General features: G+C 41.1%; 2 protein-coding genes across 2 annotated transcripts; both read right to left on the bottom strand.

Moving 5' to 3' along the window:
• Window positions 1–3,308: 3,308 nt before the first annotated feature.
• LOC130589913 (uncharacterized) lies at window positions 3,309–5,232 on the bottom strand. Its single transcript, XM_057391545.1, has 3 exons — window positions 4,788–5,232; window positions 4,519–4,668; window positions 3,309–3,472 (listed from the first exon to the last, which is right to left on the bottom strand). The coding sequence occupies exons 1-3, from the start codon at window positions 5,230–5,232 to the stop codon at window positions 3,309–3,311; spliced, it is 759 nt and encodes a 252-aa protein (XP_057247528.1).
• Window positions 5,233–7,765: 2,533 nt separating this feature from the next.
• On the bottom strand, window positions 7,766–8,599 carry LOC130589912 (uncharacterized). Its single transcript, XM_057391544.1, has one exon. It carries the CDS (start codon window positions 8,597–8,599, stop codon window positions 7,766–7,768), a length of 834 nt encoding a protein of 277 aa, XP_057247527.1.
• Between the last annotated feature and the right edge of the window lie 4,628 nt (window positions 8,600–13,227).

The raw sequence follows: 13,227 nt of genomic DNA, 5'->3' as shown, positions 1-13,227 counted from the left end.
CGAGGCCTAAGTCGTATCGGCTAACGCGCAAATAAATCAATACTACCCTACACAAACGTAGTATAAGGAAGTAAGGTTCGAATCCACGGAGAAGGAGGGTTTGGTAAGGTTAAACGTGTGTTGTGGTAACAATGGGGGGGTTTTCACTTAAAAGTATAACTAAGATGGACTAAGCAAACGGAAATCAAATAATAGACAAATACTTGGCAATCAATCTTAACAACCAATTCAAACTTTGATCATAGAACAACTCAATTCCTATGATTACTTGAATGACCTATTGCGAATCAACAAATTCAATCTCCTCTAACTTAGTGGTAAGATTAAGCGAGCGTTCTAATCCAATCCTTAACGGTTTAACAACCTAGTCCAAGCGTTCTAGATTCAATTAAACAATTAAATAACAACTAAGGAGATGTCAATAGGATAAACTTGCATTCACACAAGCGATCAAACACAAGTTTATGAGATGATTCTTCTCATGCACAACTATCCAAAAGCATGTGATAATTGAGCACAAAACTACCAATTCTAGATAATCTCAAAGCAGACAATTATCTAGATAGCAAAGTTTGTAAAGAAACCACAAGTTAAATGATCAGATTAACTCAAAGTACACAACAATCTAGCATGAAGAATATGAAGAATCATCAAACATTCAAGCAAATATAAGGTAAAGATTGAACTCACAAAATGGATGAAAAGGTTGCTCCAATTGATTTACCAAGTTAGGAAATTAGTTCCTCATAATCCAAAATAATCACTACAACTTTTCTTTTTTAATTGTTCTCTCTAAAAAAACAGATGTAAAACTCAATAACAACACAAAAGACTAACTAATGTTTTAATCCGCAAAACAGAGGAAACGAAGCGTCGTTTCCTTACTACAGGGGTCCGCGACCACGGAGATTAGGTCCGCGCCCGCGGAGGTGGTCCGCGACCGCGATGAGGTCGCGGAGTTGCTCACGGCGATTTTCTTTGATTTCCTCCGAAATTCGTCGCGCCGCGGTCATGTGCTCCGCGCCCGCGGGAGCTGGCGATACAACTTCCTTCTTCTTTCCTTGGATGCTTCCTCATTTGATTAACATTTCTTCCCATATTTGTTTCCTTGCCACTTAAATGCATACTTTGATGACTTAATCCACTTGTACACTTGACTTTGTGACTTGGCATTTTCTTCAATAGCAAATTGTGCCCATTGGACCCTCTCACCAACATAATAGAAATTAAATAAACCAAAAACCAATTTTTGAGAAAGAGTTCAAAATCATACCAAAATATGTTCAAGTCCACACAAAAATAGCCAAATAAGAACTGAAAAATGCCATATGAACATGGCATATCAAATTCCCCCATGCTTAGACCTTTACTCGTCCTCGTGTAAAATCCTAACTCCTTTCTATCTCCAAGGTCTATCAAGAAAAGCATGGAAAAATTTACACAAAATCCAAACCTAACACCACTACTCCAATCAAAAGCGAATAAGTGATGAATCGCAACTAGCTAAAGCTTGAGCGGAAGTAATGTCAACGCACCAAAACTCTAGCCATCTTATCGCTCCAAAATCCACAAAGATAGTTAACTTGGGGTGGAAATAACCTCAACACACCCAAGCTAACTTACACAACAAACCAAAGAGCAAGGGGGCTAACATGTCCTAAATCCCCCAAGCTCAACTCACACACTACTCCCTCAAAATGAAGCTTTGGGTTGGAATAGCACCTTCAACCCAAAAACTTACCTATTTAACCAGCTCCAGCTCCCCTTATGACTCCAAGATAAATAACAAGAGGCTTTCTAACCTACCACCATCTAAACCACAACCTCCTTATTTCAACAATGAGTGACCTACCCAAACGCCGCTTCAAACACCCTTCATATGCCACCACTCCGAAAAATAAGGACATCCGAGTCCTCTCCTTTTGCCTAGGCGCCCTCCCGGGTTTTCACCTAGCCACTATCATTTTTTTCTTTTCTCTTTTTTTCTTTTTTTTTTTTTTTTTCTTTTTTTTCATCATTTTTTTTCTTCTCTTTTTTTTTTCTTTTTTCTTTTTCAATTTTTTTTCTTTTGCTTTTTTTTTTTTTAAAAAAACTTACGAAATGAAAAACAAATATTTACAATATAAACACATCATCAATAACTCCTCTCCCTCATGCTTAAAGGACACATTGTCCCCAATGTGTAAGAAAGTCAAAAGATCAAGCAAAAGGGAGAAACAAACCTCTAAGGATCACCATGATATGCCCCACCGCTACCGGAGGCACCAGAGCCAGATGCTCCACCAGGGAAATCACCATATGGAACATAGCTACCACCATACTGCTGCTGAAAGAAAGCATCTAAATGCCTCATGTAGCCCATGGTAGCATTACCCTGGAGAGTAAGAGCCTGCAACTGTTCCTCGATAGAGGAAAGCCTACTTCCTTCTCCTTGCTCCATCTCCATATCATAATCCCCATCACCTTCATCATCCTCATCCATATCATCCAAAATCCCACCGCCTACCTCGGGCCTAATAAAAAAATCGGCCACAGTGGGGCCAAAAGGAAAATGCGCCCAAGGAAGGAAGATAAAACCATCACCACAGTGTATCTGAAATGGGGGACCATCAGAGCTCTTCAACATGCTCATTTTCAACAATGTGCGGGCATTAAACAAGAGAAACTTATCAGCCACCGGGTCACAAGCAGTATTAGGAGGATATCCCAACCGCGTAATCAAATGTGTAATCATACCTCCCATGCTTAGGTGACCACCCAATTTGGTTCGCACATCATTGCAAGACTTAAGCCAAAGGTCGGCCCAATCCGGAATACCAACACTACCCGGAAGCAAGGCACGAAGATAGCACATCTCTAATTGGTTCAATTTCCCCGTCTCACCCTTGCAGAAGATAGTCATGCCTAGGAAGTAAGCAGCCATGCATAGACCAGGTGACGGATACTACTAATCTTCTCACCACCACTGCTAAGGGGTAACCCAGAAATGCGATACCAAAAGACACCAACCTCCTCAGACGGAACACCCATGGGGACAAAAGGGTTGTCGCTGAAGGGAGCGACCCAACTAAAAGCCTCTCTAACTTGGCTCATAGAAATATCACGCACTCGGTCATGCATCCTAAACCAAATACGGGTGTCTCCCCTATGCTTCACCAAGGTGAGAGTGGATAAAAATTCATAAACACACCTCTTATAAGTGCAGGTGTATAATCAAGCATGCCCACAATCCAGCTCTACCCATCATCTCTCGAAATCCATAAAAGCCCCAACTGAGCCAAGAAATTAGTGTCAATAAACTTGGTACACTAGACAACTCGTTTTGATCGACAAAGATTTCTCCAAGTCACCTTTTGCTCCCTATTGAGTCCAGTTAACCCCATAGTGTCAATCATCACCTCACTAGCAGCAGGTTCCTCATGAGCCTCAGGCTCATTGGAACCTTGGGTACGACCACGCTTTCTTACCATTGCTAAAGCAACCACAAAACTCACCAAGACAACCCAAGTAAGTCAAACAACAATTCCACCCTCAACTTCTCAAATCAAACTTCCAACAATTCACTCCAAAATTGACAAATTTAATTCTCAACAATGTCAACACAACCACAAAGAGTTCTAAAAACACAACAATCCTCCACAATCTCAACAATCAATCAACCACAACGAAAAATGAAGGGAACTTCCAAAAAGAGAGTGAAGAATTGAAGTTTTACCTTATGGAAGAATCAATAGAGTGGTTGACCAAGTACCCAAGTGAGAACAAAATCCTAAGAATGCTCCTTGCTCCTTTAATTGCCCAAGAACTCCAAGAATCAAAAACCCCCCAAATTTTAGGGTTTCCAAGAGATTTTGTAAAAAGAAAAGAAAAGTGGAGATTTTTGAAGAGGATTGAGTGGGAAATGAAATGAGAGAGTGAGAAAAAGGGATTGAATGAGTGAAAGAGAGAAATTTGAGGGAAAGAATTGAGGAGAGATGAAAGGGGATGAGGAGGTTTGAGAAGAGTTGTGAGAAGAGAGAGAGAGAGACGGAATTGAGGGAAGGAGGAAGAAAGAGAAAAGGTGAAAAGAAAAACGAACCTGGCGGAAATACGATGGTCCGCGACCGCGGAGAAAAGGTCCGCGCCCGCGGAGGCGTTCAGCGATCGCGGGCAGGTCGCGGAATTGCTTGCGGCTCTTTTTTTATTTTAACTTGCAACCCGGGCCGCGCCCGCGGGGTTTGAGGTCGCGCCCGCGGACTACTTCAGCGACCGCGGTCAGCCCGCGGAGTTGCTCTCGGCAAAACCTCAAAGATCCCCTCGTTTTTTTTTTTTTTTTTTTTTTTTTGGATGACACTCCTTCCTACTCCCTTCTTAGTGCCCAAATGTGCACCTACAAAAGTCAAAAACAAAAACACCAAAAACACACAAGAACCAAACATAACCAATCATCTAAAAATAAAATCAAATCACGGGTTGCCTCCCGAGAAGCGCTTACTTTAAAGTCGAAAGCTCGACATCATGTAAGCACAAAAAGTTTACTCATAGCGAGGGCATAGAGTTCCAAAAACTCTACATCCTCCACTTTCGCAATTTCAAAGTAAGGCTTAAGCCTTTGGCCATTCACTTTGAAAACACTATCCGTACTCAAACTTCGGATATCAACTGCACCATGAGGGTAGACTTTAACAACTACAAAAGGACCATCCCAACGGGATCGAAGCTTACCCAGAAATAATCTCAAGCGGGATTGGTAGAGAAGTACCTTTTCACCCACCTTGAATTCTTTCCGCATAATAATTTTGTCATGCCAAGCTTTTGTCTTCTCCTTGTAGATGGCTGCATTCTCATAGGACTCTCGCGGATTTCCTCCAACTCTTGCAACTGAAGCTTCCTATGGTCTCCGGCTCCATCAAAGCGCATATTCAATTGCTTGATTGCCCAATAAGCTCTATGCTCTAACTCCACAGGCAAATGACACGCTTTACCGAAAACCAACCGATATGGAGACATGCCAATAGGGGTCTTGTAGGCAGTCCGATAAGCCCACAATGCATCTTCAAGACGGGAACTCCAATCCTTGCGGGTGGGATTCACGGTCTTTTCCAAAATAGACTTAACTTCCCTATTAGACACCTCGGCTTGACCATTTGTTTGAGGATGGTAGGGTGTTGAAACCTTGTGAGTAACTCCATACTTCCTCATCAAAGCTTCAATGGTCCGATTGCAAAAATGAGTGCCTTGATCACTAATCATAGCGCGGGTACACCAAACCGAGAGAAAATTGTGACTTCACAAAACCTGCCACAATTTAGCATCGTTAGTCTGGTGGCCTTCGCTTCCACCCACTTGGAAACGTAGTCCACCGCAAGGAGAAATATAGATTTCCACTAGAGTTGGGAAATGGGCCCATGAAATCAATGCCCCACACATCGAAGATTTCACAATAGAGAAGAGAATTTTGGGGCATTTCATTCCGTTGGGAGATATTCCCAACTCTTTGACACTTGTCACAAACTTTACAAAAAGCATAGGCATCACGAAAAAGGCTTGGCCAAAAGAATCCACAATCAAGTACCTTTCGCGCCGTTCTCTTGGCCCCAAAATGCCCACCACATGCATGAGAATGACAAAATTCAAGAATAGAGGCTACCTCACTTTCCGGAATGCATCTCCGGACAATTTGATCGGCACAATGTCTCCAAAGGTATGGATCATCCCAAACATAGTATCTTGCATCACTTCGTAGCTTATCCTTTTGCATCTTAGTAAACCTGGGGGAAACTCATGAGAAACAAGAAAATTCACAATGTTAGCAAACCAAGGACGGACATCACGGATAGAAACAAGGTTTCATCCGGAAACTCTCCAAGAATAGCCTCTTGAGAGTGGGGTTTGTCCTCATCATGGACAAGACGGCTCAAATGATCAGCCACAAGATTTTCAACTCCTTTCTTGTCTTTAATCTCCACCTCAAATTCACTAAGAAGCAAAACCCACCTATGAGGGCTTTGGCTTCTTTCTTTCCATCAAGTATCTAATAGCTGGTGGTGGTGTACACAATGACCTTGGTCCCAAGCAAGTAGGACCGAAATTTTTCAATCGCAAAAACAACAGCTAACATTCTTTTTCCGTGGTGGTATAGTTTCTTTGGCCCCATTCAATGTCATAGATGCATAATGTATTACATGAGACGCTCTACCACTCTTTTGACCCAAAACAGCCCCCACGGCATAATCACTTGCATCACACATTATCTCAAAAGGGAGAGACCAAATGGGGGCTTGAATGACAGGGGCAGAAGTAAGCTTCTCTTTTAAAGAGTCAAAGGCCTTCTTACAAGCATCATCAAACACAAAATCAACATCCTTTTGCAACAACTTGACAAAGGAGAGGACACCTTAGAAAAATCTTTTATAAACCGCCGGTAAAAACCGGCATGACCAAGGAAAGACCTAATTTCACGTACACTAGTGGGGTAGGGAAGGGATTGAATCACATCGATCTTTGCTTTATCTACCTCTATCCCCCTAGATGAAACAACATGCCCCAACACTATCCTTGCTCAACCATGAAATGACATTTCTCAGAATTCAACACAAGATGAGACTCAATACAACGTTTCAAGACAAGGGACAAATGGTACAAGCATTGGTCAAAAGAGTCACCATGAACGGTGAAATCATCCATGAAAACCTCTAGAAACTCCCCCACAAAGTCAGAGAAAATACTTACCATACACCTTTGAAAGGTGGCAGGGGCATTACAAAGTCCAAAAGGCATGCGCCGATACGCAAAAGTGCCAAAGGGACATGTAAATGTTGTCTTTTCCTGGTCCTCTGGAGCAATGGGCACTTGAAAATAGCCTGAGTACCCATCAAGGAAACAATAGAAAGCCCTCCCTGCAAGTCGCTCAAGCATTTGGTCAATAAAAGGAAGGGGAAAATGATTCTTTCTAGTTACCAAGTTCAAACGGCGATAATCAATACATACCCTCCACCCGGTTTGAGTTCGGGTGGGTACCATTTCGCCATTTGCATTAGGAATCACTGTGACACCACCTTTCTTTGGCACCACTTGCGTAGGACTTACCCATTTACTATCGGAGATGGGGTAAATAATACCCATTTGACACAACTTTATTACCTCCTTCTTTACCACCTCCATCATGGGTGGTTCAAACGCCTTTGAGGTTGCCTCACCGGCTTAGCTTCATCTTCCAACAAGATCCTATGCATACATGTGGATGGGCTAATGCCATGGATGCGGCAATTGACCACCCAATCGCCGTCGAATGCTCCTTGAGCACCTCCACCAACTTGCTCTCTTGTTCCAAGGTCAACTTGTTGGAAATGATAACTGGCAAGGTCTCTTTCTCACCTAAGAAGACATACTTCAAATGCTCCGGTAGAGTTTTGAGCTCAACATTCGGGGCCTGCACAACAGAAGGAAGCGGTCTTGTGCTAGGCACAGTAAGTGGCATGGGCTTATAGTTTGAAGGATTCAAAGGAAGTTTGGAAAGCTCATTCAATTCAACAACAATTTTAAGCACATTATCTGGCAAACAAAACTCCAAAGAATCAGCATTCAAACTAAAGTCCAAAACACTTTGCAAATCATCATCACGTAAGACATCGAACACACCTTGAACACATGGCTCAAACACATCAATGGCACAGAGAGAGTGATCCTCAATGTTAGGGTACCTCATGGCATCATACATATTAAACTCAATGATTTGACCATCAAACTGCATGGCCAAAGAACCGTGTCACAATCAATCTTGGTCTTAGCCGTTTTCAAGAACGGCCTTCCTAAAAGAATAGGGCGAATGCTTATCATGCTCCATATCAATCACATAAAAATCAGCAGGAAAAGTCAACTTATCAACTACCACAAGAACATCTTCAACTACACCTCTAGGAATGGAAGTGGATCTATCCGCAAGTTGGATAACAACATTGGTAGGAAGCAAATCACCAAGTGTCAAAGACTCATACAAAGAATAAGGAAGCACATTGATGGAGGCTCCTAAATCTAACATGGCCCTATCAATCTTAGTATCACCAAGAGTTATAGGAATAGTGAACATGCCCGGATCATCGCATTTCTTTGGCATTCTCTTTTGAAAAACAGCGGAAACATGTTCACTAACCTTAACCGTTTGTTTTCCTTTAACATTACTTTTCCTCTTAATTGAACACATCTCCTTTAACCACTTAGCATACAAAGGCACAGTCTTAATCAATTGCAACAAAGGAATATTCACATTACATTGGCTAAATGTTTCATAAATATCCTTAGATAAATCAAGCTTACGATTGTCCTTAAGTGCATCGGGAAAAGGGGGTGCCGGTTTGTATTCCGGGAAAGATTTTACCTCTTGGTGAGAGCTAGGACTCACCACTTTTTCCACCTCTTTGGAAGGAGTAAGAACCTCCACCTCCTCATCTTCAACTCTTGTCTTCTCTTCCACAACCTTGCTCTTTTCGGACGCATGATCAATAAGCTCCTTACCACTCCTTAATGTCACAGCACTCACATTCTTCTTGGGGTTCACCTCGGTTTGAGATGGCAATTTTCCAGAATTTTGGGCCTCAAGCCTATTCATGACACTAGACATTTGGCCCACTTATGTTTCCAAGTTGTAAATGCTTGACTTGGTCTCTTGTTGAAATTGCACCATATTGGACTGCATGGTAGTCACATTCTTAGTCAAAGCTTTGATCATATCCTCTGTGGACATTGAGTTAGAGCTAGATGATTGCCCTTGAGGTTGATATGGTTGCTTGAACGGAGGAGGTCGATTTCCTTGTTGAAAATTTTGGTTCCCTTGAAAATTTTGATTCCCTTGCTTGTAACTGAAAGCCGGATGATCTTTCCACCCGGGATTGTATGAATTTAATAGGGATCATACTTTCTATTCCCTTGATATCCCAAAGCATTCACCTCTTGAGTGTCTTCTTGCAAGGTTGGGCAAGCATCGGTAGGATGACCGGTATTGGAACAAATTCCACAAGCTTTCACTTGTTGAGGTTTGTTACTTATCATAAATTGCCGGAACATATTCTTAAGGTCGGAAACCTCCGACTCCAAAGATGAATCAGAACTTGCAGCTTTAACACCCCGGGTAGCATTCCTCTTAGAATAGGTGCGAGAACTCTCAGCAAACTCACCTATGAGCTCCATGGCTTGTTGTGGGGTCTTGTTATCAATGTTACCCCCACAAGCAGCATTCACCATCCTTCTCTCATCTGGAAGGAGCCCAGCAACTAAGTACAGCACAAGATCCTTCTCGGCAAAACCATGGTAAGGACAACAAGCAACGAGCCTCTTAAACCTCTCTAAGTAATCATAAAGAAGTTCATCATAACCTTGCTCAATGTTGCTAATGGCCCTCTTAAGCTCATTCAACTTGCTTGAAGGAAAGAACTTCTCCAAGAAAGCTTGCTTCATCCCCCTCCATGTGTCGATACTGTGGGGCTAGATGATAGAACCAATCATTAGCCTTATCCTTCAATGAAAAAGGAAAGGCCCTAAGTTTGATTTGATCCTCCGTAACACCCCTTGGCTGCATACTAGTACAAACAGCATGGAATTCCGCAAGATGTTTGATTGGATCTTCCCCATTTAAACCATGGAAGCTTGGCAGTAAATGAACAAGACCCGACTTCAGCTCAAAAGTAACATTCTCCCCAAACTCTGGATATTGAATGGCCAATGGTGCCTGGTCCAGATTAGGAGCAGAAAGCTCCCTCAATGTCGGATCAGCTCTAGGCGGCATCTCTTCTTCCTCAGTACCAAGATAATAAGGCAACTCACGGAAGTGATCCCGAATTTCCTTTCTCAACCGATAGAGCGTCCTTTCGATCTCTGAATCAAAAAACAAAGCTCCTTGATTAGTAGAACGGGTGTGAACCATATGAAAGGTTCACACACCAAAAATCAGAAACAAACACACAAATAAACAACCCAAACACGCTGCCTTCCCCGGCAACGGCGCCAAATTTGGCGAGGCCTAAGTCGTATCGGCTAACGCGCAAATAAATCAATACTACCCTACACAAACGTAGTATAAGGAAGTAAGGTTCGAATCCACGGAGAAGGAGGTTTGGTAAGGTTAAACGTGTTTTGGTAACAATGGGGGGTTTCACTTAAAAGTATAACTAAAAGGACTAAGCAAACGGAATCAATAATAGACAAATACTTGGCAATCAATCTTAAAACCAATTCAAACTTTGATCATGAACAACTCAATTCCTATAATTACTTGAATGACCTATTGCGAATCAACAGATTCAATCTCCTCTAACTTAGTGGTAAGATTAAGCGAGCGCTCTAATCCAATCCTTAACGGTTTAACAACCTAGTCCAAGCTTCTAGATTCAATTAAACAATTAAATAACAACTAAGGAGATGTCAATAGGATAAACTTGCATTCACACAAGCGGTCAAACACAAGTTTATGAGATGATTCTTCTCATGAACTATCCAAAAGCATGTGATAATTGAGCACAAAACTACCAATTCTAGATAATCTCAAAGCAGACAATTATCTAGATAGCAAAGATTGTAAAGAAACCACTAGTAGAATAAATGCTACTTGCTGCGGTTAAAAAGTGTCCTATTGCTGCGTTTTTGGGCGCGCAGCAATTGAAGGCGCAGCAATAGGTATTAATAATATTGCTGCGGTTTTAACCGCAGCAATATTTCAATATATTGCTGCGGTTTCTAGCACAAAACCGCAGCAATATTATCATTTTATATCAGAAAAAATCCAGTATATTGCTGCAGTTTTCTGGTCAAAACCGCAGCAATATGACCTGGTACAAAAAAAAAAATTTCAAATTTCTCGATGCATAAACATTTTGTGATTATAATATTATTATAATATGTTACATATTGACAACAATCCACTATTATAAACACTAAGAAACTTGAAAATATGAAAATCGAAAAAAAAAATCTTAAACAACTACATCAAATATAACACTGAAACTGTAACTATAACACTAAGAAAATGTAATTAAACAAATACAAAAAAAAAACTAGAAAAATACATTACTAAAAAAATCTGAAAAAAACTAGTATAACACTAAAAAACTGTAACTAAACACTAATAAACTATAATTACAAAAAAAACAGAAAAATATACTAAAAAAAATAAGAAAAATTACAAAAAGATGAAATATGGATAATGAAGTACAACTAAAGCAGAAAGACGAAAGACCTCTGATTGGGCGGCGCCAATCGCTTGATTTGAGCGGTGCATCTCCTTTTTACTTCATGATTTTCCCCATCCCCCTTAAGAACATCACAACACCAAACTAATCGAGAAAAAAAAGTCACCAAACTGGACGATGAGGTTAGATCTAAAAAATCGAAACTGGACCGATGAGGTTAGATCTAAAAAATCACCAAACTGGACCGACGAGGTTAGATCTAAAAAATCACCAAACTGGACCAACGAGGTTAGATCTAAAACACTAAAAATTTAAAAATCGAAAAAACTACAGAAAAACGAAAAAAAGTTAGATCTAAAAAAGAAACAAAAAAATCGGCATTTGTTGTTGCGAAGAAGACGACCGACGAGGTTGTGAAGGGTTTGACAGTGAAGAAGACGACGCGAATGAGGACGACGACCACGAACGATGACCGACGGCTTAGTGAATGACGACGACGTTGGTGAGAGAATGAAAGGTGGAGACGACGACGACGTTGGTGGGAGGTGAACGACAACGACATCGAACGAAGAGGGAAGAGGATGAGAGGATGAGAGGATGAGAGGAGAGAGGAGAGAGGAGAGAGGAGAGGTTTAAAAAATGGCTGAGGGTTTGGATGAGAGAGAGAAGGAGAGGCGTGTGAGGTTGAGATAAGGAGAGTGGGAAAAAAACCCTAACAGATGGTTTTAAGATAATGTCGTAATGTAGAGTTTAGCAGCGTTAGAGTATATATGTGAGGAGCCTAATATTGCTGCGGTTTCCACGTAGCAATATATTAAAAAAAATAGTATTTTAATATATTGCTGCGGTCCTACGTGGAAACCGCAGCAATATTTGTTGTTCAGGGTCCCACGTTATTTTTAAAAAATATCTGTTAGATAATATTGCTGCGGTTTTGGGCGGGAACCGCAGCAATATTGTCAATTTCTATTTTTTCTTTTTTTTTGCGTGTTATATTGCTGCGTATAGGTAAAACCGCAGCAATATCACCGCAGCAAATAGCATTTATTCTACTAGTGAACCACAAGTTAAATGATCAGATTAACTCAAAGTACACAACAATCTTGCATGAAGAATATGAAGAATCATCAAACATTCAAGCAAATATAAGGTAAAGATTGAACTCACAAAATGGATGAAAAGGTTGCTCCAATTGATTTACCAAGTTAGGAAATTAGTTCCTCATAATCCAAAATAATCACTACAACTTTTCTTTTTTAATTGTTCTCTCTAAAAAAACAGATGCAAAATTCAATAACAACACAAAAGACTAACTAATGTTTTAATCCGCAAAACAGAGGAAACGAAGCGTCGTTTCCTTACTACAGGGGTCCGCGACCACGGAGATTAGGTCCGCGCCCGCGGAGGTGCTCCGCGACCGCGGTGAGGTCGTGGAGTTGCTCACGGCGATTTTCTTTGATTTCCTCCGAAATTCGTCGCGACCGCGGTCATGTGCTCCGCGCCCGCGGGAGCTGCCGATACAACTTCCTTCTTCTTTCCTTGGATGCTTCCTCATTTGATTAACATTTCTTCCCATATTTGTTTCCTTTCCACTTAAATGCATACTTTGATGACTTAATCCACTTGTACACTTGACTTTGTGACTTGGCTTTTTCTTCAATAGCAAATTGTGCCCATTGGACCCTCTCACCAACATAATAGAAATTAAATAAACCAAAAACCAATTGTTGAGAAAGAGTTCAAAATCATACCAAAATATGTTCAAGTCCACACAAAAATAGCCAAATAAGAACTGAAAAATGCCATATGAACATGGCATATCAATATATAAGGTCAATAGTCAAACTTGGTCAAAGCCTTAGTCAAAGGTCAACGGTCCGAAGTCAACGATCCTTCATTCTCCACCGACCAGAGTCTTAACCTCTTCACGAGTCCCCGAGTCATGTTCCACACCTTGGTCAATCCAAGGGTCATACTTAGCATAACAACTAAATATCATTTCAGTACCACCATGACCAACTCGGGATCCCAAGGGAAGGGCTCAGTAGCCCCCGAGTTGGGCATCTTA

Source organism: Beta vulgaris, chromosome 8 (genome assembly GCF_026745355.1).
Source record: "Beta vulgaris subsp. vulgaris cultivar EL10 chromosome 8, EL10.2, whole genome shotgun sequence".
In the NCBI taxonomy this organism is placed as follows: Eukaryota; Viridiplantae; Streptophyta; class Magnoliopsida; order Caryophyllales; family Amaranthaceae; genus Beta; species Beta vulgaris.
This window is presented reverse-complemented; position numbering and strand designations above follow the sequence as displayed.

What these genes read in the sequence shown, in the direction of transcription:
- LOC130589913 (XM_057391545.1), bottom strand. Translation starts at nt 5,232, where the DNA reads ATGATTAGTGATCAAGGCACTCATTTTTGCAATCGGACCATTGAAGCT. An exon ending in AAGGAGAAGACAAAAGCTTG is followed by an intron (nt 4,669 to 4,787) that starts GCATGACAAAAT and finishes GTCCTTTTGTAG; the next exon opens with TTGTTAAAGTCTACCCTCAT. An exon ending in ACTCTATGCCCTCGCTATGA is followed by an intron (nt 3,473 to 4,518) that starts GTAAACTTTTTG and finishes TGGTTGCTTTAG; the next exon opens with CAATGGTAAGAAAGCGTGGT.
- LOC130589912 (XM_057391544.1), bottom strand. Translation starts at nt 8,599, where the DNA reads ATGTCTAGTGTCATGAATAGGCTTGAGGCCCAAAATTCTGGAAAATTG.